The sequence below is a fragment of the Serinus canaria genome, chromosome 2, assembly GCF_022539315.1.
Source record: "Serinus canaria isolate serCan28SL12 chromosome 2, serCan2020, whole genome shotgun sequence".
Classification (NCBI taxonomy): domain Eukaryota; kingdom Metazoa; phylum Chordata; class Aves; order Passeriformes; family Fringillidae; genus Serinus; species Serinus canaria.
In genome coordinates this window covers 5,315,359-5,343,200 of record NC_066315.1, presented here as the reverse complement: position 1 = coordinate 5,343,200, position 27,842 = coordinate 5,315,359, and the positions used below count along the sequence as shown (strand labels likewise).

At 38.9% G+C, this 27,842-nt stretch overlaps 1 protein-coding gene across 2 annotated transcripts; it reads left to right on the top strand.

Moving 5' to 3' along the window:
• Positions 1 to 81: 81 nt before the first annotated feature.
• WDR48 (WD repeat domain 48) lies at positions 82 to 25,879 on the top strand. 2 transcript variants are annotated; one of them, XM_009085786.4, is made up of 19 exons: positions 82 to 202; positions 8,123 to 8,263; positions 8,589 to 8,667; positions 8,948 to 9,030; positions 9,146 to 9,275; positions 11,062 to 11,150; positions 12,032 to 12,133; positions 12,458 to 12,682; positions 14,049 to 14,123; positions 14,427 to 14,529; positions 14,800 to 14,897; positions 16,496 to 16,603; positions 16,964 to 17,060; positions 17,566 to 17,661; positions 19,703 to 19,808; positions 21,199 to 21,286; positions 21,843 to 21,919; positions 22,661 to 22,853; positions 23,861 to 25,879. In XM_009085786.4, the coding sequence occupies exons 1-19, from the start codon at positions 155 to 157 to the stop codon at positions 23,954 to 23,956; spliced, it is 2,034 nt and encodes a 677-aa protein (XP_009084034.1). In that variant the 5' UTR covers positions 82 to 154; the 3' UTR covers positions 23,957 to 25,879. The 2 variants fall into 2 exon arrangements, with proteins under 2 accessions (XP_009084034.1, XP_018764708.1); XM_018909163.3 differs by having other exon boundaries at positions 17,542 to 17,661.
• The last annotated feature ends 1,963 nt before the right edge of the window (positions 25,880 to 27,842 follow it).

Here is a 27,842-nt window from a genome sequence, read left to right as displayed (position 1 = left end):
ATGGCGTGAGGGCGGGAACGACGGACACGCCCCCATTGGCCGCGCCCCCTTTGGCCACGCCCACTCCTGCCGCTCGCGTATAAAAGCCTCGCGCGGGCCGAGTGAGGGGCCGGCACTTCCGGTCGGACATGACGCCACAGTGTCAACATGCAAGATGGCGGCGCATCACCGGCAGAACACGGCGGGGCGGCGGAAAGTGCAGGTGAGGGCGCGGCAGGGCCGGCACGGCTCAAAGGGAGCCCGGAGCCTTGCGGGCCACGCCAGCAGCTGCAGGGTGTCAGCTCTTGGGGGTTTCTCTGGCAGCGCAGTCGCCTCATCTCTCACAGCCGCGCTGCGCTGAGGGGAGGCAGCGCCGCACGCCCCCGGGGTCTCTTCCCCGGCTCCTCCGGCCGTGGGGGCGAGTGGCCGCCTGAGGCAGCGCGGGGGGTAAGCTGAGAACGAGAGAACGGTGCCCTCAGTCCTGCTTTGGTGGAACGGGAATTGCCAGCAGCGGCAGAGCTGCAGGTTCCTGTCTCGGCTGTGTCCGGTGCCGGAGTGGGTTTAGGTTAGATACTGGGAAGCAATTATTTACTGTGAGACACTGAAATAGTTTTCCTAGGGAAGCTGTGGATGCTCCATCCCTAGAATTTTTCAAGGCCGGATTGGACGGGGCTCTGAGCAACCTGGCCTAGAGAAAGCTGCCCCTGCCCAGGGCAGGGGGTTGGAACTGGATAATCTTCGAGGTCCCTTCCAAGCCAAACCATTCCATGGTTCTGTGGTCTGCTTTGCATCAAATTTCTGCTTAGTTTCTGTAAAGCACTCTGTCCTTTTGCACATGTGAGCAATGAGCAGGGTTTTTTCTTCTCAAGTTTCAGAAATATTCCTTGCTAGCTCCAGGCAGCATTTGTTGTAGGAAACCCGTGGCAGAGGCAGTCAGGTGGGTGTGGACTTTCTCAGCACACTTGAGGAAGAATTAAACCTTGTGGTTTAGGCCCAAGTGTAGCTACAACTGGATTGTTGTAACCTTGGTGGAGACTGGAATTACCAAAGTATGTATAAAAAGTCAAGACTTTTATGGTTAAAGTCATTAAAATGGATTTATTTTATGGTTCTTAATGCTTTTCTTCTTGTTTGTGATACTGCCTGCCCTTTAGATGTTTTTACAGCTTTCACTATGGAAAAGATTTAATGCTTTATCAATGTGCAAAGCTGCATAGTGGCAAGTGCCAGTTTCAGCTGTACCTATCCAGTGTGATCAAAAGAAATATTGATTAGGCCTGAAATAGCATTAGGAGCTTTAAAAAAGAGGTGGGTTTGATTTTTGCTGTTTCTTTTATCACACAGAGGAAATGGGCATCTTGTAGAGCATTTAGTGTTTTCTGTGGTTAAGGGAAGCACTCTTTCAATTCTATATAAAGAATTCCCTTGCCTTGACAGAAAAAAATGGATATGATTTAAAATATAAAGAATGCCTGTGCTGTGAACAAGTTTTTGCAGGTTATACCCCTAAGCAGGGGGATTTTATTATACCTTGATATTTGTTTGATGCACTCCTATTTATGAAGTAGTATTTCCCTGACAGCAGCATGCATCAAAGAGCTCACTGTTTCCTTTTGTCACTACTACTTTTTGTTCTCCAAGCATTGCTTAGCTCAAATGTTAGTTTTTACAGGTGGTTTTGTGCTGGTTTATGATGTTTTGTCTGTTCTCATTGTGCTGTGTGCTATTTTTTCACCTCATGTACTAATGACACTTGATGTACATGACACTGATCTGTGTCTCAGCAGTGCACTGTGAGTTTACATCCAGATTGGTTGTGTTTCCCAGAGAAGCTTCCCAGCCCCAGAAGTGTTCAAGACCAGCTTGGACAGGGCTTGGAGCAACCTGGCATAATGAAAGGTGTCCCTGCCTATTGCAGTGGGTGGAATGAGAGCATCTATAATGTCCCTTTCAGCCCAAGCCATTCCATGACAAACATTTATAAAGCTTAACTAGAAGCTGGTTTTTTTCTTGGCTCTTATTATTTCACCTGCTTGGTTTGTGACAGGACTTTGTTCAAGTAAAGTAGTTTTAAATGGCTGTTTTATCCATCATCTGCAAATGGAAAAATAAAAACACTCATGATATATTTTAATTCCCAATGGCTGAATGTTTAGGGTGCTTCTACAGAGATCTTCTGAGAGAGAGACAGAGTTGGAGAAACTTGTTCCAAACCTATGAGGATGGAAAAAGAGGCTTTTATAAAAGATACCTCTCAGGCATGAAGGAACTTGATTCCTTACATGGTAGGAGAGCTGATTGAAGTTTATGGAAATCAGAACTATTATTAGCTTGGATGCACCTGTTCTACTGGTAAGCAAAGCCATCCAAAATAGACAGCTTAGGATGCTTCTGCATATCATTTTAGTATTCAATGGTTTAATCTGAGTGGATGTTTTAGGCCTCAAAATAAATTCCATTAATAGGAAAAAAAAAAAAGAAGTTAAACTCTTTAAATGGGAGTCAAGCATTTGAAGTGTCCAGTGGCAAGTGCTTGTGGAGCTTAGCCCTGCCTTTCTGAAGGCTGCAGGAGTAAGGCTGAGTGATTTGGGAAGGCAGTGAGGGTGCAGGGGTGTGTCAGACCCTGATTTGAGAAGGCAGTGAGGGTGCAGGGGTGTGTCAGACCCTGATTTGGGAAGGCAGTGAGGATGCAGAGGTGTGTCAGACCCTGATTTGGGAAGGCAGTGAGGATGCAGAGGTGTGTCAGACCCTGATTTGGGAAGGAGGGAAGGATGCAGGCCTGTGTCAGATGCTGCTGTTGGCCATGTGCTGCAGCTTTCAGGTGTTGTCCTGGCAGTCAAGTCAAGGTGAAGCTTTCCCAGCAGGTGCCTTGAAGGAGCTGCCCTGTAGTGGTTGCATTGTAACTGCTCTCCCAAAGTTGCTCCCTAGCCAGAATAAATTTACCCCCACACTCAAAACCTGCTGAAAACACATGAGAATTTTGCCATATAAGGATCAGCATCCTTATAATATGATTGCATGACTTTTAAGCACTTTTTAGCTTTAAGTCTTGTACAGAATAAGAAAATCTCATTCTCCATCCCTGGGAGTGTCCAAGGCCAGGCTGGATGTGGGTTTGAGTAACTTGGTCTAGTGGAGGGTGTCTCTACCTGTGGCAGTGGTTGGAATGAGATGGTCTTTAAGGTCCCTTCCAACCCTAACCATTGTGATCGTTTTGAACTGATCTTGCCATATTTGTGCACTAATACTGCAGCTTACTAAATGTGATATATCTGGTTTTTTTTATTTTATATATAATAAATGTAAGAATTGTAATTACAAATGTATTTCATATATAATGCTTAATCAAACACATAGCCAGTATGTTGATTCCATTTTAAAAGGATAAAATGAGCTTCTTAATGCCTTCCATTACATTTATTATGGAGCCTACAGAAAAATTCAAATAGTCTCCTTAATTAAAATCCATGGTTTTGGGATACATATGCTACACCAAGATAGTAAAGCAATGCTGAAATTTTTTTCCCTTAGTCCTTTACTGCTGATCTCATTCTTGATGCAATTCAGATCTCCTAGAACCCTCCCATGATTTTGATAAATATTTTTTTTAATTGCTCACTTAGAAACAAGGAATGAGTATCCTCAGAGCTCAGCTGGTTACTATTTCCTCCATGTAATTTGGTGGTATGTTTTAAAAGCAGATTTTACCCATCTGTGAAGATAGTCTGTTATAATGCAAGTAATGTAACAAGGGTAAGTGAACACACATCAGCTGATACCAGTGTTTCCTGCAGGGATAAGTGTAAGTCCTGCAAGAAATTCATTTGGCTTTGTGTGCCAAAATGTATCTGTGGGCAGTAGCTTTATGTCTGGTGCTCTTAGGTAGTCATTAAAATGATTACCCCAGATCCATTTAGGCTTCTGAATCCCATAAACTCTTTATAATGAGTGGATGTTTGTGCACTGCTGCTGTGGAAGATTCTTACTCATTCTGGGAGCTTATAAAAGCTGCAGCTGTTGATGACAAAGCTTTGGTAGTTAGTAAAATATCTCACATGGCACAAGCCCTGCTCCTCCCAGCCAATGTGGCAGTAAAGCCATGCTGATCTATATCCCATGTTTTGTGTCTGTGGTTTGCTCCTGGCTCTGTGCTCTGCTGGAATGGGCACAGCAGGGATGTGCCTGCTCCAAGGAGCAAATGCCACTGAGGTCTCAGAGCCCACATCTCTGAGGGTCTCCACACCCCTTTCCAGGCAGAACCCAGTGCTTTATCTTCAGTGATAAGATCTGTGTGAGATCTGCTTCAGGAGCAGAGGTGAATTTTGTCACAGCAGTTTCTCCTCAACCAGAACTTCACTGCATTTATATTGTTTAGATATGTTTGTGTGCACACAGGCTTGAAAATATACTTTGTTTTTGTGTTTGTGTTTTGGTTTTGTGGACTTGGCTGCATGTCCACCACTCTTACACAAGTTCCAGCTCTTTTAGTCAACTTGCTGTTGCTTTTATTGATGCATTTGAAGTTCCCCATGCATTTCAACAGCTTTTCAACAGATTTGTGGAACCCTTAATTTTTCCCTCTATATTAGTATGGAGTTAATGCATTTAAGTACAGGCCTGGATGCTTCTGGTGTGATACCTCCCTTTCCAAATGATTCCATGTGGTGTGCAACAAATGTCTCGTGGGGTTTTTTTCAGTTCAGCCACATGTGCTGTGTGTCTTGTTCTAGTTTTGTTAATACACAAGATGTTTATTTCAGCCTGAATGCCTGGTTACCAGGAGTAGACCAGTCAATATTCATTATTTTGGATGAGCAAATAAATTTATTAAGTATTTTCAGTGTAAACAGCTGACAGTTACTTGGATATCATTATCATCTCCAAAATGACTTGGAGGGTCCATTTTTTGCTGTAGTCCTTTTCAGCTCATACTGTTTTCAGGACAGATGGTTTGCCTTGTCCTTAGCCAGCTGCTCAAATTGCAGTGTTCATTTGAAATGTTGCTGTTGTGTCCCATCAGGTTGCTGACCACAGAATAATTTTCTCTCAATTTTCTTTGTTTGTCCTTGTAGTATTAGAAATTTAAAAAAAAATTAAGGAGTACATGTTTAATTTGGATTAGAATTACTTTTATGATTGAAAAATATCTGTTACGGTTTCTCCCCATGATGTGGAGGAAGTTACCATTACCTAATAAAACAGGGATTTCTTTTTACTGTTAGTCCTTCAATTTTTGACAGTTTGTCAGGACAAATATACTATTCCTTCTGTGGACAATAAATAACACTTTGTAAAATTCTGAGGAGAGACAAAAATAACTGGTTGAATTCTGTGCGCAGTAGCAGTCGCCGATGGGAAATTTTGTTTTGCTATAATTTTTGCATCAAAGATCTCTTGTATTTACAGCAATAAAAGGAACACAAGATTTTAATCTTGTTTAATTCAGTTGTTACAGCAGAGTTATTTTTTCAAGTTTGTCACAGGGAGAAAGAAGGATGATATTGGGTTTCCTGCTCAATTTCTGCTGAGTTCCAGTTCAAATCTACCAGGGAACAATAGCACTGAAACAATATAACCCCTATCTTGATTCTTTTAAAGTAAAAACAATACTTGCCAAGAGATGTTTAGTGACTTCCACATATTAATTCAAAGGCAATAGAGGGCAAATTAACTTTTGACTATTTCAGTGCTGTTGATAATGAAAAATGGTTGTCAGTCTCCTCTGATCATGTCTTTTTGTGAGGGAAAAACAGCATTTGGTTGAGCTGATTTTAATTTCATCAAGATTAATGTAGAAATATGACTCAATTTCCAAAGTCCTGAAAGTTTTAATCATATATGAAAAGTACCTTGTTTACTAAATTAAGCCATCATTTGGGGATTTTTTTGTACTTATAAATATTTATGGCTTTGTTTTTCTTCCTTTAAACTAAAAAGAAGTAATATCATGTGCAAAAAGCATCAGCGTTATCATGCTTAGGTGACTAACATAGTTTGACAATCTACCTTATGAGTGGAATGAAGAGCTCTTAAATTATACCTGAAAATATAACAAATATGGGAGGTGAGTGACAGAGGAGGAACAAATCCAAAAATTGAGGCTTTCTCAAATATCCTGGTAGCATTTGGGAAAACAAGAGATGAAGTGCCCTGCTGATCTTGAGCCTGATACTGTGTCAGGAAAATATTGTACTATCTAATAAATTAAATTTGATCTACTGACCTCTAGGTTTGTGTCTTGCTGCTCACAGGTAGCATTTTTAACTGAGTGTTTTCATTTGTTTTATTGAAAGAGTTTGACAGCAACATGAATTTGAGGCATCCCTTTGCCTTGTGTTGGAATCATGTTAAACCATAACTTCTGTAGACATAATCTGTGTGGGTCTTTCAGCAATAGAGCCATGATATGATTAAGCCCAGGTTAGGAGTGGCACATAGATCTTGCTCCCTGCATCTCACAAAGAAATAATACCTCAAGTGCATGAAGTGCTTTAACAGAACACTTCTGTGTGGTTGATGGTGTCTCCTTGCAGCAGCATCTCTGGAGCTGTGTGTAGGTGGAAACTTGAGCATGGATAGTGAGAATGCTATGGATGAGTCTGGAATGGGTGAGAGAAGCTGAAATTATGGGAAATGAGGACACAGTCTAAAACTCGGAGGAAGAGCTGTGGTACTAAAATGGCTGAGAGTGGCTGACAGAAGGTCTTTAAGAGCACTGGGGGTATAATAATACAGTTATGTGTGTTGTACATATACAGTTATGTGTGTTGTACATCACATTATTAAGTGTCGTGAAGGACTTGTGGAATGATAATGGAGAGTGTTGAGGCAGAAGGATTCAGGAGGCTCTTAATTTTGGTCCTTCAGTGTTGGTCTGTAGAGCTGCTGTAGCTGGTCTGTAGAAGCAGCAGCAGCTGTTTCTCAACCAGAGAATAGCACTGGACATGTGTTTTTTGGAAGCATCAATGCTCTCTGGCTGTGCTGCCTGAGGATGGAATAGTTTGATGGAGGCGTTTCCCACATGGACCTGTCAGCTCTCATGGTACAGAATCTGAGCTGCTGTAAGAGACTTCTGTGATGAGGACCACTGAACATCTTAATTTGTTGGATTTATTTTGATCTGATCTGGAAAACATTTTCTTTATACTACTTTAACGCAATTTTTTCACTGAAGTGAAAAATTGATTTCAGATCTCTAGCCCAGGACTACTCCTTGTAAGCATTTTCAAAACACTGGTGTTTGTGTATCCAGAAGTTTCCTGTTTTGAGCAGGTTTGATTACACCAAGCATGAAATTTTACCTTGTTCTGATTATATTTTGTAGAATCTGGCAGGATGCATAACTGGCATCTTCTCCTTCATTTCCCTCAGTGTGAGGCTTTCCTCAGAGTAGTGTGTAAACCCGGGGATCAGGAAAGTGATTGCAGTGGGTCTGAAGAAAGTGAAGTGTCTTAGAATTGTATTTACTGAACACTAATAATGGAGACTGCTGTGACCTTTCAGGGTCTCCTGAAATTTCCTTTTAGTTTTTCTGAAAAAATCCATTAAATAACCTTTACAAACAGTACTGTCAAACATGGAAGGAAAGAAACTAATGGAATCATTTATCTGAAAGAGCCCTGAGAGTTTGAGTTTCTTATGTTGGCAGGTAGGTAGTTCTTAAAATATTGGTTTAAAATTAGTAGTGACACCTATTGAATTTGTATTTGCAGTCTTTCAGTGCTTCATAAGCCATGGTGACCGTATCCTTTCCTTTGTGAGGCTGGGAAATACTGGCATTGCAGCTATGGCGACTGTGGAACCCACTTGAGAAGTGACACAGAGACTCAGTGTGTTGTGTAAGATCACCCAGAATATGCACACACAGCAGGGAATTGAACTGAGGATTCTCTGGGTCTAACTGAGCTTAAGTTGCAATGATTAAAATAATCTGCTGGGCTCCAGCTGAATCTTCTGACTCGTCCCCATTTTTGGGAGCAAATGACTTTGGTGTTGCTGGTAACTCTCAAATTGACAGACAATGCTTGTAAAACTCTTTGTGTTTTCTACTCAAGAACCTTGCAAAGATGACATTAGATGTTCAGATTTTATGGCTATGCCAATATCTTAATACCATAATTGGATTTGTGCAAATGTGTTTTAGGTTTCCTATGTGATTAGAGATGAAGTGGAGAAGTACAACCGGAATGGGGTAAATGCACTTCAGCTAGACCCAGCATTAAACAGACTCTTCACAGCAGGGCGGGACTCCATCATAAGGATATGGAGTGTCAATCAGCACAAGGTCAGTCAGAACAGCCTCCCTGGCTCTAAACCTACTTTTTTTCCAAGTGATCCTGCTGGTAAGCTGCCTACAGGGCTGTACCTGCCAATTATTTTTAACAGCTGCCAATTATTGTGATCACAGAATCCATTTGATGTTTCTCTTACTGTGGTATCTTACATAACCATGTAGTTCTCACAAAAAAGGATTCTGGGAGAGTGATTTCAAACAACTCTGCACTAGGAAACTTTTGGATCCATGTGCAGGTTGAAGAAGGTATCACAACAGGATGTGATAGTCACAATCTTCTCCATTGGTGATGAGCTTATTTTTTCTTAATTTGCAGCAAGACCCTTATATAGCATCTATGGAACATCACACAGATTGGGTAAATGACATTGTGCTCTGCTGCAATGGCAAAACATGTAAGTACTTAAAAGTTTTGGAACTGCGCTGTTCAGAAATTGTATACAAGTAAATTATCTGCTGTTTTAATTATTTTGCATCTTTTCTTAGCATGTAAAATTAATTTGTGATGTATATTTTAATTTTGGTAAATAGTGTAAGCAGCTGTTTTAATGAAAATTGAACTGTCATATAAATTATTGTTTTAATCTCTTTCGGAAAACAAATTAGAGTAGTACAAATATGCCCTAAAGTAATATATAAGCCATTAAAATTTAGTCTTTATTCTTTCCAATTTAGTGATATCTGCTTCTTCAGATACTACTGTTAAAGTGTGGAATGCACATAAGGGATTTTGCATGTCAACACTAAGGACGCATAAGGTGAAAAACATTATCTGTAAATACTGTGTGTGATCAGTGCCATTGTTACATTTATTAAGATGTAGACTTCAAAAGGATAACATTGATTCATATTGTTACATTTATTTTATTGTAGGACTATGTGAAAGCCTTAGCATATGCAAAAGATAAGGAGCTGGTAGCATCTGCTGGGCTGGACAGACAGATATTCCTCTGGGATGTAAATACTCTCACAGCACTGACTGCCTCAAATAATACTGTCACAAGTAGGTATCTGGGGAGGGATGCAAATGCAATGCATTTTATTGAGTACTGTAATCTGTGAGGTCAGTTTAAAACTATGAATGCCTTTTTCTGTCTGTACATAAAAAATGGGCAAGAAATTTGAAGGGTGGTTTGTATGCATTCAGTCCATTTGTTGTGTTATATAATAGCTGGAAATCTAGAGCAGCCAACAGTCATGGAATTTAGAATAGAGGACAAGTCTCTTTGAACTGTTTCTCCTGAACTGTGACATGCTGGTTTCTCTGAAACTTGATAGAACTCTAGCTTGAGAAGATTTTAACCTCTCAACCACCCTTTTATAGAAATGTTCTGTTAGCTTGTTTGTTCCTACATTTTTGGTGTTTTGTGATTTGGTGTTGGTTTTTTGTTTGTATAGATGCTGAAAAAACAGGAAGTACAGCTCCTAAAGTGGGACTTGATACATTTGTCAAATCTGTCAGAAGAAGAATTACTAGATAAGCTAGACTGAAAAGCACACAGAGTAACACAAAGCACTGATTACATATAAGGATAACAGACTGGTGAGATCTAACTCACTGGGGATTGGAAGGCAAGGAGAAACTGTAGGTTCTACTCATCAGGGTTAATTCTCAATGTCACCCTCATCTTTTAGGAAGTCACCTGTCCTGCTTCTCTCTCCCAGAAATGCATTACAGAATATAGAATATATATAGAACACAGGGTTATGGTATATCCTGAATTGTAAGGGACCCTCAAGGATCACTGAGTCCAGTTCCTGGCCCTGCATGAGAGAATCCCAAAAATGTCACCCTGTGCCTGAGGCTGTTGTCCAAATGCTCCTGGGGCTCTGGCAGCCTTGGGGCTGTGACAATGCCCTGAGGAGCCTGTTCAGTGTTCCACCTTCCTCTGGGGGAAGAACCTCTTCATGATTTCCAGCTTAAACCCCCTTGACAGAGGTTTCTCCACTGTGACAAAATGTGATATTAAATTATGATATTAGGTTACAGATTCTGTGTTGGAAACTTAGCTCCATCATAGAAATAAATCACTATGTGAAGTTTCACATTTTTACTGGCCATGCTGTTTGTTGCTATTCTCAGCTTTCTTGGCATACTGATGGTATGGATTTGATTCTTGTTGAAATGCCTAATTGTACTCTCTAAATAGATGATTTTCTTTTGCTGTGTCTGTGCTTTTCTGAGTTGAGGGTACTTTAATCTCCAAAAGATGGTTAGACTGGTTGGTATAGAATTCCTCAGCTCTGATGGTGGGTGTGATTCTAAGGAGCTGCCATATGGTTTTCATAAGTGCAGAGGTAGCATCCGTGCTCAAATAACACATTTCAGTGCTGCAGTGTAACTTCTCTGCATTTCTGCTGAACTAGAAGAGCCTTTAATACAAAATGTAGAATTTTACTGTTACTTGGCTTGGAAAAAAAACCCCTGTACTGAAATCCAAATGCTGCGTTACAAGATGACAATGAAGTGTCATATTCCAATGACATAGTTGAGCAAGAGTGGCTTGATGGCTCTGGCACAGAACTGTGGTGCCAAAAGGTCACCAAAATTGCAATGACCATAAATTTGAGGGGTCACTTTGTTTTTATGCAGCAGTAGATGAAGAATTGGAATGGGGTTTTCCCAGCACTATGCTGACTATGGTCTTTCTTAAAGCAACTCTATATATGGGGCAGAGTGGCACTATTTTCATGAGTCAAGGAGTATTAAAATAACAGGTTTGAGTGAATAAGTGTGTGTTTCAAATAACAGCATTAAAATTGAAAATGTGGATTTTATTTTGAAATAGCTTCTTCCCTGAGTGGGAACAAAGACTCAATCTACAGCCTTGCAATGAATCAAATGGGAACAGTTATTGTATCAGGGTCCACTGAAAAGGTAAGCAAAATTTGGTGGGATTCATTTCACTTCAGTTCAATTTCAGTATAAAGAAACAGTTTTATTCATTTTCTAAGTCATGTCTGTAGCAGCTTTTGTGTTTTCAATAGTGAGGGCAGACACTTCTTTTAAGTGGGAGTGCCTTTGTAGGATACAAATCCTGCCTCAGTCTGAAGATGTGATGTATCCATAGAGCTTTAATACATAGGGGAGTCAATCAGATCCTCTTGTGTAACCCTCTTTGTCAGAGATCATTACATTTCCCCACAAGAGCTCTGATTTTGAGGACACATGACTCAGATGATTATCAAAACTGAAGCAGTTGCTGCAGGTAGAAGAGAAGGTGCCAGCAATTTGCAAGATCCCTGCAGGAGGTGGGAAATGAAGTGAGCTAATGAAGCTCAAGTGTTCCCAAGAGACAGCCCTTGCTCTTTCTTAAGGAAGGTAAAACAGGCTTAAGTCTGAGTTGTTTTTTGTTTTTTGGTTGTTTTTTTTTTTTACCTAATGTAACCTTGAGAGAATTTTATTTCCAAGACAATATAAAACTGAAAATAGGATTCACCAGTGAAGCATCTGAGAGAATTCTCAGGAGCACATTTTATGCCCACATCACACTGTCCCATTTACAGTCACTTCCATTCTTTAATTTCTTTGACAGAAGAAGCCAGAACAAATTAAACTTAAATCAGGAGAAGATCACATCTGATTATTAGAGCTGCATGAGATATAGTTATGTCTGTCTTGTTCTAACATATTTTCAGTGATGGATGTCCACATGTTTGGAATAAGGATTGATTCATTTGGAAAGGCTTAATTTCTGCAGAGGTAGCACTCTGGCAAGAATGATGTTAATGTCATTTATCCAATGTCTGTTTCCATAGGTTCTAAGGGTGTGGGATCCAAGGACTTGTGCAAAACTAATGAAACTCAAAGGGCACACAGACAATGTCAAAGCTTTGTTGTTGAACAGAGATGGCACCCAGGTACGTGCTTTAACCTGAGACAAAGGCATTTTACAGAGAGCAGAAATGTCATTAGTCCATTTCAGTGTAATTATTTAATGTCCTAGATTACAGATGTTTTGTGGTTTAGGGGGGAGACTGATGGATGAAAGTTGTTTTAATTACATATTCATCTAGGTGTGCAGTGGGTTTACATAAAATACTGGAAATCCTGACTAGAGCTGGTACCTATTTAGCACCATTTTAGAGGAGAAATATAACAATATGAATGATCAAATCTTTTTATGAGGAGTAAATCTATTGAAATACTGAACTGTTTGACTGAAGTGTGCTGGTCTTGCTCAGTGTCTTTCAGGCAGCTCTGACGGGACAATCCGCCTGTGGTCCCTCGGGCAGCAGAGGTGCATAGCCACGTACCGAGTCCATGATGAGGGTGTTTGGGCTCTGCAGGTCAATGAAGCCTTCACTCATGTTTATTCAGGAGGAAGAGACAGGAAGATTTATTGTACAGATCTAAGAAATCCTGATATCAGGGTGCTGATCTGTGAAGAAAAGGCGCCAGTTCTTAAGGTAATTGAGTTTAATTCAGAGAATCTTAGAAAGTCTGAGTTTGGAGTGATGGCTGAAGATCATCTGGTCCAGTTCTCTGCCCTGCCCAAGAGCACTGGATGGGTTTTCAGCCAATTTTCAACCAGTTTTCAGCCCCCATCAAGATGGGGTTGAGTATCTCCAGAAATGGAGAATTCACAACTTGTGCCAGTGTTCTGTTACTCCCACAGTATAAGAGGATAATTGCATGTTTTCTCATGAAACAGTGGCTTGAGGTATAAATTGATTGAAGGATTCACATTGGCTAACAAGTGTTTACTATACCACATCTTCAGCAGATTGACTCTGTCTCCTAAATTGCATCTGAAGTTTAATTACCTAAAGAAGATGGATGCCTGGCAGCTACTGAAAATGGGCAAAATTGAATATTACTGAAATTGAATATGTTTCACACATGAGAAGTTGGGTTTATCAGGCTCTAGTACAGTTTTAAGAAACTGAGCTGGCACTGCCAAGGTTTTATACAAAAGTGGATTTTTCTTAGCAGCAGCATATGTGCACAGGACTGTTTTAGAATCTGTTACATACTCATGGGAACCAGGAGTAAAGTTGTTTGTGGGTTTTTTTGAACACCTAAGCATGATATTTGCATGCACAAGTCTGAATCTTTCAAAGAGGCTGTTTTTAAATTTTTTTGCTGTCTCTAACTTTAGTTAGACATGACTTTGGAACCTGCAGGTGAATAAGGAGTGTGCAATTGAAACATATGCTAATAGATATGAGCAGCCTGGCTTTCCTTGGGAGTGAACTCTAGCTTAGTGTGTTAATATAAAATCCTTGATATGTTAATTTAGTTCTGGAAAAGTCAGAATGTGAGATTTCAGTTCAAAATGGAAAAGGAAAGTGCTGGTCAGCTGTACAAAGGTCAGAAGGGGCCTCTAATCTTGGCTACAGTGATCTGAGAAATGTAATGTCCGAGCCAAATGTGTAAAATTCTGATTTTTCTTTAGTATAGAACTTCTTACATTCTCATTTTAACCATATGAAGTGTCCGAACACAAAGTAATTGAGAAAATACTGTTCTTGTGAAACTGTCCATCAGGCAAGATTGCATCATGCTGGAAGTAACTCTAACTACTGTGTTAATACAGATTGCAGCTATTATTGCCCAAGTCTAGAATTTATTTGTTGAATATTTGTAATAATTGCTCTGGGTTTTCAGAAGTTTTGTTTTATCTACTTTTCATTTAAACTTTATATTTCTACAGTAAACTGAAAGTAGTGCTGTTTCTGACATTGTCAATTATAGGACTGTCTATACAAGACAATACAAATTATCAAAGGGAAACTAAGTTAAGCATGACTGAAAGTTTGTTTCATTATTTAGATGGAACTGGATAGGTCAGCTGATCCTCCTCCAGCACTTTGGGTAGCAACAACTAAATCCTCTGTGAATAAATGGGTAAGTGATACATTTTACACTCTGTGAATGCAGTGGAGTAGTCATGGGATGTGGATGTACTGTGATGTGTAAGTTTTCTTTAGAATAAATCATAAAATACTAACATTGAAATTGCTCAAAAGGTACGAAGCTTTGAATTACTTTCTTTGCTCTGTGTTCATGATACTTCTAGAAATAAATTATATTCCTTGGAAGTGGGTAGTTAACATCTAAATAGCAGCATGAACTGGCAGTTGTTACTCACAGATAAAACAGAGCTTATAGATAATTATGAATATTTCATTATTTTCTTTCTTTCTTTAGACTTTGAAGGGAATCCATAATTTTAGAGCATCAGGAGATTATGATAATGATTGTACCAATCCCATACCACCCCTGTGTACACAGCCTGACCAAGTTATAAAAGGTAAACAGCAGTTTTGCAGAGGACCTTGTAAAATCTGTTATCTTTAGCACAAGTGATACAGCTTTAAGATGGACTCAGTTTTTTAAAAACTTGATACTATAATTTCAACCAGAACAATGTGGTTATTGTCTGTCCACTGTTGGTTACAGTGGTGGTAACCAAGGTTTACACAAAAAAGTGAAAGCAAAAAACAGCACATGTCATGTCATGTCATTTTTATCACATTAAATTAAATTGCAATAGTAACCTTAATTCTTATTTGTTTGCCAGGGGGTGCTAGTATTATTCAGTGCCACATTCTTAATGACAAGAGGCACATATTAACCAAAGACACAAATAATAATGTGGCATACTGGGATGTCTTGAAGGTAAGGATGTAATTTCAGGTTTTCTACTGTTGGATGATTAATTATTTTGGGCTGCTTTTTTATATATACATTTTTAGTGTTTGAGACTTCTGTTGCAGAAAGTAAATAATCTTTGTCTCAGGATATCATGCAAGGTTTACCTTTTGAAAAAGGAAGGGGCATTTCTGAGCTTTTTGTAGCTTTCCCTGAGGTGAGGTTGATATCTGCATTCACCGGAATTCAATCCAATACTGACATCTGCATTCTCCTGAAGTTCAGACTCTTGAATTTTTTCCAGGAAATAGTAAGGTGTGTTTTGATGGGGTTTTGTTTCAAAGAGGGCTTGTGTTTGCTGGTAAGTCAGGAGGGCAGGAAAATGAGCAGAAGGAAGCCTGGCTCCTGCCTGGTGTTGCCTGGGGAGGCTTGGTGTGACATTTCTTGATGTTGCTTTACCCAATGATTGCTCAGAGTGGAGGGGAAAAAGTGCAGAGAGAAAGGACTCAAATCCCACATCAGTGAGAGTGAGATGGTCAGCAATTTCTTTTCTGGCAGAATCCTGTTTAAATTCTAAATATTTTTTTCTTGAGCTATGCAGTGCAGCAGCCAAGATCAGTAATGAGGTAAAGCACGTTCAGCCAGCTTACTGAGTTGTTGACTGAAGCAAAAAAAGAAATTAAGTTGGAGTATATAGATTTATGCTAAAAATTATCTAGATTCTCTTTGGAAAAGTTTTCTTTATTTCAGTATGTATTTAAGTGTGCAGTGTTAGATCTCAGGACCAAAGCCAAATGCTAATGTTAATTTTTACTTTTATTCAGGTATTTTTTTCTTAGTAAGGCTGTAAAAAGTGTCAGTTGACAAATGTTTAAATACATATTCACTATAGAGGTGAGATGATTTGCCAGGTCAGTGTTGCTCCTGCACTCAAAAGCTGAGACTTTATTGAGGATGCTGGAAGAAGAGAGGGAGGTTTTCCTGCCTGAAGCTGCACCCTTCATTCAGTCTTTGCTTCCTGTAATTTTTCTTGGATTTTGAGGGAATAAATTCCAAGGTTGTTGCAGTCCTTGGTGTTTGCCTAAAGCAAGTATTTCAGAATGACTCTGCAAGTGAATTATAATAATTTGGATTTTAGTAGAATTACTTTAAGGAGTTTAAAGTAAAAGTATGAAAAAAACAGAAATAAAGCATCTGCACAGAAATTCACTCACTGCTGTTCCCATTGCAGTAGCTGAGCTGAATTTGTTGCTTGATGTGCTGGAAATACTGGTGTTTGATGGAGTACTGAAATATTGGCACTGATGGGGAGAAAAATAACAGGGAGAATTAGAAGACAGCAGTCTACTCAGTGCAGGGAAAATATTTTCTAGTAATCTGAAGTAATATTTCCAGACCTCTCTACTCCTTGATTCCACTACCTCAGAGATAATAAATGAAGAATAAAAATTACTTACAATATAAATCTGTTTGACTTTTTTAAGAGATTTAACCTTTAACTTGGATGTTTTTGGACTGTTCAGGGAGAGATCCTAAGTCACAATCATTCCAAGTGTGTATGAAAATCAAGGAAAAGTTTTGGTGTTGGTATGACTCAATACTTGTACATTTCCTTTGGTGAGCAGGCATGTAAAGTTGAAGACCTTGGGAAAGTAGATTTTGAAGAAGAAATTAAGAAGAGATTTAAAATGGTTTATGTGCCAAACTGGTTCTCAGTGGACTTGAAAACCGGGGTGAGATACAGCTTCTACATCTGTTGTTTTAATGTCATATTTCACTTTTTTCATATATTGTTTGTTCAAAAAGGTTTTAGTTTGTTAACTTTAGAAGAACATTCATTGCTTATCTGATGGATTAAATTTATTTTCAAGTAAAACAGCAAATCTTACTTCTTAATAATTGGAATAACAGATTTGTTTTAATTAATTTGTGGTATAGTCCACCAGTTCTAATTTTGAATTAATACAGTTTGGTCAACAAAGTTGGCTGTCATGCTTTCAGAAATTCTTTGGTTTGTAGGAGCAAAGTTAAAAATTTATAGACTTAGTTAATCCCAAACAATTATTACATTCCTCGTGGTCTTTTACCAACAGATGTTGACAATTACTTTGGATGAAAGTGACTGCTTTGCAGCCTGGGTTTCAGCAAAGGATGCTGGATTTAGCAGTCCCGATGGTTCTGATCCAAAATGTAAGTTTTAACTAATACTAGTGGTTTATTTTAACAAAGAAATCAGAATAAATTCCAGTGTATATGTTTTGAAGTATTCCTGTGCTACCTATGTCAGTATCTGGCTGGATTTTGAGTCTTACTTTCTTAATATTAAATTCTGTAGCATGTTCTCCAAAGAAAGTATTTCCTTTTTTTTCTGAAACAGTCATGTTCAGGCTTTACATTTAAGTTTGTTTTAAACTTGTAAGATGCAAAAGGGAAAAAGTAATTATAACATAATATAGAGAATGTTAAACACATGAGTGGTCCAACAGCAGGGGTTCTAAAATCAGCTCCTCATAAAAGATTGTAACATCCAGCTCCCAGATTGTGACAAGCAGATTTCTGTGCTCATAAATAGTTTGCTTTGGGAACAGACCTGCTCAAACTCATGGGGAATTTTCAGCTGTGGATCAAATGGACGATATTATATTGCCCATGTTTTTTTGTGTGATTGAAGTTCTGCCTCACTGTGTGTTACCAGTAAACCTTGGAGGGCTTCTGCTGCAAGCACTTCTGGAGTATTGGCCTAGAACACATATCAATCCAATGGATGAAGAAGAAAATGAGATAAACCATGGTTAGTATTTAGTATTTTCCTTTTTTATTACTTGTCCATGCATTGTTTGTTTATATGTGTCTTAAGCAGATACATTTGTTGTCTTACACCTATCTCTCTGTGCTTTATAGACTTCATGTTTTCTAGCACTTCTAAATTTGCTTTACACTAGAAAGTGTGTTGTACTTCTGAAAGTATCAACAAAAATCTTAGGTCTCTCTATAAAAATAGTAGGTGAATAAATGATTCTGAAGTTACAGAAACATGATGAAAAATAATTACTGGCAAACTGAGGCTTGACTTGGGAAAGAAATGCTAGATAATGACAGTAAATAGCAATTATTCAGTTATCCAACATTAGCAAGTATTCTCTTGACATAATTCCACTTCTCTTCTAGGTATTGTGAACAAAATAAAAGCTTGATTGGGAAAAATATATTCAGTGTAATAATACATGAAGTAGCTCCATAGAAAACTCCTTAAAGTGGTGTTTAAGACAATGCCAAGTCTAACCAGGCCTTAGATAAAAGCCATGTGAAATGCAAGGTAGAGGCTGAATTTGACAAAATAAGAGACTCTACCTCCTGAGTTGGAACTCAATTCAACCCAGGTCAGAGTTAACTGAAGTCTCATTTTTGGTGATTAGGAAATTACTTTCTATAGATAGATGATGCAATTAAGAAAACTGCACATTCAGCATATCTCTGCTTTGTGACAAGACTCTGCCAAGAATTAGTTGCTTTCTTCTTTCAAAACTGGCCTCCAAGGAGGTTTAGAGCTCTTGGCAGACTCTTCTGGATCCAGCTGCTGATTCTCAGACTGTTGTGTATTGGCAGTTTGCAGCTTAGAGCCAGACAAGGTTTGAGAAGTGTCACACTCAGGCTTCTGTGGTGCTGGATCATTGATGCTACACTGCTTATTCCTGTGTAGAGTTGTGGATTAGTGAAATATTTGAAGTACTCACAACAGAATATTTTCATTGCCCTTCCAAAAGAAAAAAAATTAGAAAATGAGCAGTGACTTGAGAAGGTGAAGAGTACCTGTTGGACACTGGCATTTATGTAGAGGTACAAATTTAAATAAACACAAATGATGTGCAGTGCTGTTCCTCTCAATTGTTCGGAGAAGTGTTATGAAAATATCTTTCAAACTATAGGATTTTTCACTTGCTGTAACTTCAGTATCATGTTTACCCCTTCCAATACAGATTTTCTTTATTTCTTTCTTTGCTTGTTACAGTTTCTGACCTTTCTTTGCCTACAAATGTTTCTGGTTAGAAAGCTGGGGAATCATTCATCTCATCAGTCTGTGCAATTTAAATTTCTTCATGTTGCTTGAACATCTCTTCAAATACAGTAATGAGGTGCTACAATGTAATGGAGATGATTTTTCCCAAGTGCCAGTCAGGCATCCAAATTCTGCTACATTGTTTCAAGATACCTACTGATTAGAAGCTGCACTGTTCAAGAGGTGTATAAGTAATGCTGATTTTTCTTTAATCTTGTGCTATCCACCTGATATGGAATCAAGTTTTTCAGTCTTTGAAGAACCATACTGCTGTAATTAGCTATAATAAATTGAATTTATAACACAGGAAGTTCAAGGCACTGTCAATCTGAGCTTTCCTAGTACATTGTTTTGACATTTGGCAAATCCAGGTAGAAGAGCAGTGCAAACAGCCCTTCAGAGTTCTGTTCTGTCACACTAGAGGGAAAAACAGTCTTGTCTTAGCAGAGTCTCTTTAGTTGATTCCTAATTTTACTATTGTTCAGTTTGACAAAAGAAATGAGGAAAAAATCTCATTATTGGGTTTTGACTCCTGGACTCTTTCCTTTCTTCACAGGCTTTTGAAATAGGCCTGCCACAAACCTGTATTGATCTTGTTACTCTCTAGTGTTTTTTTAATATACTTGCTGTATCTTGGAAATGGGGATTGTCTTGGTTTTCATGAGGCTCATGATCTTATTAATTTACAAAATGTATCTGCTGTAAGTGGAATGTGTGCCCAGTTTTAAGGCCCAGTGCAGTCTCACTTCTTTTTTATGTGGTTTTTTTCTAACAGTGAATGGGGAGCAGGAGAACAGAGTCCAGAAGGGAAATGGATACTTCCAAGTGCCACCACATACACCAGTTATTTTTGGTGAGGCTGGAGGACGCACTTTGTTCAGGTATAAAAACTTACAAACACAAGTCCAATAGCTGAGCAATCCCTTTCTTAGTGCAAGCAGGAATGTTATCAGAAATGTTCTTTGGCTCTGTTATTTAAGACATGCCCTTGACAGGCAAAATAAGCAGCTGTTGATGATGATTTGGCATTGTTTAACTGAGAATGTGAGTTTGAGCATCAGCAAGGTGTGGGGTTTTAAAGCAGTAATAGTTGTGTTCAGTCCTTAGTTGTGTGTGATATTTTTGGGTGCCCTCTTTCTGCAAACTGATAAATTAAACTGTGTTTTAGAATGAAATTGTGCTACTTTAGATTCTTGTGTTGTGCTGATCTCTGAGGATGAATTATTCAGGAGCTGCTGCTCACTAGAGAATTGGCTTCTGCTCCCAAAGTTAGTTGATAAATCCAGTAGAATCTCTGGCAGGCAGGAACACAGCTTCTGTATTGCAACATGTGTACTGGTTACCCTTCTATTTCTTCTTGTTCTACATTGAAAAACCCAACTGTGATGTGTGATACATCAGAGACAGTTTAACAGTGCTGCAAAATAAGTTCTGAGCTTGCAAACACTGAGTTCTTTGTTATTTACTGACATAGTGCATTTTAAATTTAAGGTATTGGGCATGTTTGATGTGTTAGTTTTGTTTGTGTCAATTTTCCAAGCTGAACAGGCCCCAAAATGATGTAACTTTTGGTCAGTGAAACAGGGAAACCATTTTCAGCTTGGAAAACTGACTTTTTTTCCTACAGTATCAATGGATTTATGTTGTACCTGGGGCTTAATATTTGCCTGCATTCTGTTCTGGTGGGTCTTCCCTCTTATGTAGCTGCTCCTGCTCCTCAAGAGTGCACTGGAAAGACCCCATTAGAGGGAGCAAGCCATGTTTATGGGACCTAAAAGGTGGCTTGCAGGACTCTAACAAAACACCTCATTGCAATTTATAAAATGAAACGTGGCTTTTTTGCATCGTTGCATATGTACATTTCCTAAAATTGGTTTTATTCTTTCCTTCAAGTGAGGGCTTAGCAGATGCTTTAATTGCAAAGCTCATTTTTCTCAAGAGGAAAGAATTGCTTTGTGCCAGGTGCCTCTCCCCTTCTCCTGACAGTTTTGTACTTCAACACACAAACATAACACAATCCAGAGCAAAGTGCTTTTATATATTTTCTGTGTCAAAGCTGTTGTCTCCTGAGATCCTACTCTCTGTTTCTGGGATCTGTCTTCCTACAGCTCCTTCTGCTCTTTACAGAAAATAATCTCTTCCCCAGTAAGTTCATGATCCTAACAGAGTTCAGGCTCTCTGCCCATTAAAAGGGCAGAACCTCTCCTGAAAGCTTTTTAATGCAGTGGCAATAATTGTTGTTACAATAAAGGTTATTTCTTTGTGTCTCAGGTTGCTATGTCGGGATTCAGGTGGTGAAACTGAATCCATGCTTCTTAATGAAACAGTGCCACAATGGGTAATTGACATCACTGTGGATGTAAGTATTGGGTGTATAAGTTTGGCTTCTTTTAGTTTTTTTAAAATATGTACTACAATTAACTTTGCAGTATCTGAAATGATATTTTGCATTTTTGCTTTGTTTGTATTTAAAATAAGTGGTCTCAAGGTCTGTAATCAAGACCCTTTGAGATGCATCATTTTTTGATGTGTCTCGTTAAAGTAATTTTTGTTCAATTTTTTTTGACAAACTCAGATAAAGAATTCAAAGTTCTGTGCATAATTGGTATCCTTTCCTAGTGACTCAGGAATAGAGAGTACACTTCATATTGCTGCTGTCTTTTGATACTATCTAATTGCCTTTGAAATAAATGATAATTTATATTCAAAAGCTAGAAGATCTGTGCATCATCTAAATTGAAGTGTCTCAGGAGTATGAGTAATTTGGAAGTTAGCTGTGGTGGGGATGTTGATTAGGAATCTCTCATGAGCTTTGATAATTAGGAGCTGAATATGCTTCACATAGCAGCTGCTGCAAATAGGAGCTGATAATGGTTCATCCTAAATTAACACTTCTGAAACTTGTTTCCTTCTAGAAAAATATGCCCAAGTTCAATAAGATTCCCTTCTACCTCCAGCCTCATTCATCATCAGGGGCAAAAACTCTAAAAAAGTAAGTAATGCAAATATGACTATCAACATTGAATATCCAAATTGCAGAAAAAAAAACTTCAAGCTCAAGGAAAAAAAAAAAACAAACCAAACAGCAAAAAAACCACCAAACCAATTCACTGATTTTTCCAGAGAATTGTTTTGTGCTTGATGGATTTGTAGAAGTTCTTAGTCATTTAGCAGCATTGCTCTAAAGCACTAAGTTATATCAGAACATTTAAAAGAACTGTGGATTTAGGTTCCACAGGCAGTTGTACATATTTATGCTAAGAAATGTCTAAGAACTACCTACTGAAATGGGACTTTGTGTTTTGTGGTATTTAATCAGAAAACAGATGAATTTATAGATTATTACTCTCTTCAGAACCACAGCTTTGTTTCCTGTTCCCAATAGAGATGAATAATTGCATTTTGAAAGGAAAAGGGACAAGTAGGGAATGCAAACTAATTTGCCAGTCACATGAGCTGTAACTGGGAGCTGGGTTGGTTGGAAATCAATGTAAATTTTTATCTGGTCTTTTGAATATCTCAACTGCTTTTGAGTTTTTTGCTGTGTGACTCTGGCTAAATTGCTGTTATGATCATGGCATTCTGGATGATCCTGATAATTTACTACTAGACAATATAAAGATGACCTCTGTCTAGTTGCATAGTTTGCTACAGCTAAGGAAGGTGTTGTGAAGGTAAGAAATGCATTTTGTTTCTCAAGTTTTTTCCTGACAAAGTTCTCTAACTCCTGTAGAGACCGGCTGTCAGCCAGTGACATGCTTCAGGTGAGAAAGGTGATGGAACATGTGTATGAGAAAATCATCAACCTGGACAATGAGTCTCAGACAACGAGCTCCTCCAACAATGAAAAAGCAGGAGAACAAGAAAAGGAGGAGGACATTGCTGTGCTAGCAGAAGAGAAGATTGAACTTCTGTGCCAGGACCAGGTAAGTTCCCTGTGATCAAAACCAGGCTCTAGCAGTGAATTGATTGTGAATTTTTGAGTTCTGAGCTTGAAGTATGCTATAGATTATCTGTTACCTTAAAAACTAAGTAAATGTTTTCATGTTAAGTTAGTGCTGACACTAGTTTCTGACAGTTGCAGATAAGCAGATGAAGGAATTTTCATAATAAACCTGTTTAATTTGGTCTGACATGGGGCCCTACAGGGTTACTTAGTTGTAGTCAACAAATGGCCTTAATACAGTTCCACAGAGTTGTATTTTTAACATTTCTTGGATGTTTTGAGTTCTGCTCTTTTGGCAGTTTTCAAAATTGGTCCAAAACCATAAATTGCCTAATAAGTGTAATGGAGATTAGGCACTGATGATGTGGTTGTAATCTGAAGTTACAGGTTACTCTTCTAAAATCTTTCAGTAATGCATCGGGCTCAGTTGCTAACTAAAAAAATCTGAGTTTTTGCATGGTGTGTGGTAATTTCTGGGCTGCCCTGTGGCAGGAAGGAATGGTGAATCTGACTCCATGTTCTTAGAGGGGTAATTTATTATTTTATGATATAATAATATATTAAAGAATGCTATACTAAAACTATACTAAAGAATACAGAAAGGATACTTACAGAAGGCTTAACAAGATACTAATGAAAAACCCATGGCTCTCTCCAGAGTCCCAACACATCTGACTGTGATTGGTCATTAAGTAAAAACAATTCACATGAAACCAATCAAACAATGACCAGTTGCTAAACAATGTCCAAACCACATTCCAAAGCAGCAAAACAGAGGACAAGCAGATCAGATAATTGTTTTCATTTTTCTCTGAGGCTTCTCAGCTTCCCAGGAGAAGAAATCCTGGTGAAGGGATTTTTCAGAAAATACGATGGTGACAGCATGGTTCATCTTGATATCAGTTTTCAGTTTTGTTTGCTTGGTTTTTTTTAATTTCTGCCAGCCTAGCAGAGTTGTGAAGTAAAAGCTGCCTTTTTGCTGTGTAGGTTTTGGACCCCAACATGGACCTTCGAACTGTCAAGCACTTCATCTGGAAGAGTGGTGGGGACCTGACGCTTCACTACCGCCAGAAATCGACGTGAGGGCAGCGCGGACCCAGAGCAGTCATTTCTGACTTGACCTTGCTGTGCTGGTTCCAAGAGTAGTTCTAGAGCAGCCCTGAACCCCTAAGGTAGATGAGACTTCTAATGCCTCAGTATGGATGGGAAGTAAACATTTAATTGAAGTGACTAATAGACCTGTAATATAGAGGAAAAAAAAAAATCTATATGACTTAAACTAAAGTCTGTCCTAGTCTCAGTCAATGAGATGGGAGGTCCCTGAGTGGTTTGTGTTGTGTGAGGTGTACAGAGAGTGGATGATAACCCAGTGCAGACTTTTGCTTCTTCCTTTTTGCTTTTGGTTTTTTTCCAGAACATAATCCCCTCATCTGCTCGTGCTCGGTATCAAACAGGTTTGGCCGTATTAGTCACTGTTCACAATGTAATGAAGAACTGCACACGAGGTATTTTTAGTACATTCCATTCATAAAGTTCCAGCAATGATTTCTCAAAGGTTACTTCAGCATTTCTACCACTAAAAGAAATTTGGAAAAGAAAACACCAGAAAATAGGTATTGCATACTTGAATGAATGGGCCCATTTAATTGCAAACCAAGGGTTAATATGAGAATTGTTTTAATTGCTTTAGAAAGCTGTTGACATGCAAGATAAGAACACTAGAAAATTATCAGAGCAATGTGAGTCCAGTGATGCTGTGCATCATAATAGAGTGAACGTGCTTTGCAGCAACTTAGAGGTTTTTTTTTTCTAAATATATATAACTTCTTCCTGCACCGTCCTAGGTGTTCTAAAGACACATGAGTCTAATTTTTGGTAACTGTGCTCTAAAAGTATGTGACATTTTGTTAAAACTTCAAACCATTCTGATTATAACTTCATATGTTTAATGTTAAACTTTAAAAACTTCTCAGCAGATTTCATATTCATGAGATAAAAATAATGATTCTTCTTTTCTGAGGTTTTATATGCAATTGTTCTTTTGTTAGAGATTTATGCAGATCTTGTTTTCACTGCTATTTCTAAAAATCTGTGACTGTCATAGGCTCATGGTAATCTTTTATAGAAATTTAACTTATTGGGGGGAGGGAGGGTAAGGGCCTTTCAGCTTTTTGTGAGGAAAATGTGGGGATATCCCAGAAAACCATTTGTAGCCAGAATTGAGCAAATTACAAATCCTCGTAGAGAAATGGTTTAAAAATTACTCTTGTCTGAAGCAGAAGCACAAGTGCCTTCAAGGGGCAGTATATTATTGGAGTTTCTTCAGGAGACACATGCTCTAGCCCTTCCTGTATCTTGTGATCAAGATTTAGGTTGAGGCCTAAGGAAAGTCCCAATAAATTATATTACTGGGATTGTATTGGTCAGACAAAAAGTAAAGTATTTTTCATCATGTTTTATTTGAAAAAATAGTCAAAATATAGTCAAAATAGTCATTCCCTTCTGCACTTTAAACCCAGCAAAACAAGTTCATTGCTTAGACAAAACCATGGTTCAGAAGTAAGCTAGCATGTCTTTTCCCATCTTTTGAGAATCAGGTTCAGTTTTCTATCCCCATTTCTGTGTATGCTTAGTTCAACACAATTGTGCTTTACCTGCACATTTTTAGTGCTGTTTGTGAATTAAATGGTTAAACAGAACTGTAACTTTTATTGGTAATCTGTCCTGACTTGTATTTATTACTAGCAAGGGTCTTTGTCTGTTCCAATAGGCACTGTTTGGGTTATGTTTTGTTTCCTGCTTGTCTTCCTGTCCTATTGTATACATTGGAGTTGCTCACAGTAATTTTTTGTTTGAAATCAGCCCAAGGTTGTAACTTTCCTTCTGTTTTTTCTTTCTAACCATCCCAAAACACAGTAACAGGAAAGATTAATGGAAGAGTCTGCAATGCCAGAAGGGTAAATGATGTTTCACAGTTGTATAGAATAAAAGGCTTTAGTTAAAATATTTTCAAGTTGTTTTGTGTACTAGATAAATTGTTCAATTTTGGAGCTTGAATTTAACAAAGGGCTTCAGAGTGCTTTGAAGACTCAAATAATGCAATGGCTGAAGAAATGGCAATGCCTTCACAGGATTCTGCTAAGATAATCTTGTAATTGTGGTTGGATGTAAGAATTTCTGAGGTGAGCAGACCTTCAGATGTGAGCTCTGAGTCCTGTTGAGGGGAGAATGTCACATGGGCAGTGCTGCTTTTGTGCTATGAAAATATTTTGTGCTGACAAGTGACCTGTGCCAGTTGCTGCTGAGCTGTCTGGGCGTGGAAAGGTTGTAAGAGACACATGGGAAACCAAACTGCATTTCCTGATGTTGAAAATGCCAGGGCAGAATGCTCAGAGCTTTTGCTGTGGAAATTGTCAGCTGAGCTGCTCTCTCAGAGCACACAGTAGTTTAATACAGTGCCCAAATGTGCTCCCAGATTCCCAGCTCAGACTTACATGATGTGTACAGTGAGAAGGGTTTTTTGTGCTACTACCTTTTAAATTCTGTCACCTTTTCTGGAGTTGTGCTGTCTGTAAGAGTCCTGAAGGCAGAAGGAGGAGAGCATTATATGAGAGTCACAGCCCCTGGGAACATTGTGAGCAGAGAGTTTAGGATTGACAGAATCATAGAGAAGGCTGCAGATTTGCAGAAGTTACTTAATTTCCAAGTTCATAATGGGAAGGAGTTGTAAATCTAGTGTTTAGTAGTGCAGCCTGTCTCCCAGAAAAGCATTTAGATGGGGTGGGGCTGAGAACAGGAGAACTTGGCTCAGAGCTTGTAGCTGAAGTGTATCATTTTAGGATGAGAAGAACACTTGAAGGATTTACCAGTAACTTTAAGAAACACTGAAAGAATATTCAAAATAAGCTCTAGGCAGAAAGGTTGTGGACTCCCCTTCCCTGGAAGTGTTCTAGGCCAAGCTGGATGGGGCTCTGAGCATCCATGATCTCTGAGCATCCTGTTCTAGTGGAAGGTGTCCCTGCCCATGTCAGGGCGTTGGAATTGGATGAGCTTTATTACAGAATCATAAATGGTTTGGGTTGGAAGGGACCTTAGTGTAGTTCTGCCTCTTGGTCTTGGGATTTATTAGTTGGATTGTCCATGCATTCCCCAGGAGAGGGGCAGCCAGGGACTGGCAGGGCAGTTATTGTTATAGAGACAGTACATCAAGGTATGATTTTTCCTTTCAGAGGTCCCGTTTGATTCAAACTTTATCCCTAGAAATTTATTGAACTTAATATTTAGAATGAATCTTTAAGCACATGATCTTACACTGTGGATATGGTGCTGGCTCCTCAACAGAGTCATTTCCCAGCTGGATAACAGAGCTGATGGGAGTACACACACACTTAACAGGAAAGTGGTTGGTTGAAAGAGCTCCCTGTACTCCTGTACAGTGGAGTTTTTCTGCACAGAGCTGTGCAAACACCATGCAGAGCAGAGGTGCTGTCTAGAGCCTGGGTGGGACATGTCTGATCTCTCTCTGAGGATATTGTGGCACTATTCTAAATGTCTTTTTGGGGGGACTCTGCATATTAATTACATGTTACATATGTAATAATTACATATTGTAGCTTAGAAATGTAACTTTAGGCAAACAGTTGAAATTCTGCTGCAGCAGAAGTAATGCCAGTTAGTGTTTGCTTAAGGCAAAAGCCAAGAAGGAAGTTGTGTGGGCAGTGCCCAGGAAATGGAACATGCAATGAGTAACCTGTAGCTGCTTTCTCTTAAGAGCCTTTTCTTGTGTTACTGCTTGGAGGTGAAAATCCTTGCCCCGTTTTGGGGAAAGATGGAGAATGCATGTGAATACATGAGCCCACCAGTATGTGTGAGTGGTGTGATCTCTGCTCAGCATTGCAGACATCCATTTTCCTGCAGCATTTCTGAGTTACAGCTCGGGGAAGTTCAGCCAGGTGTGGCTGAGCAGCCT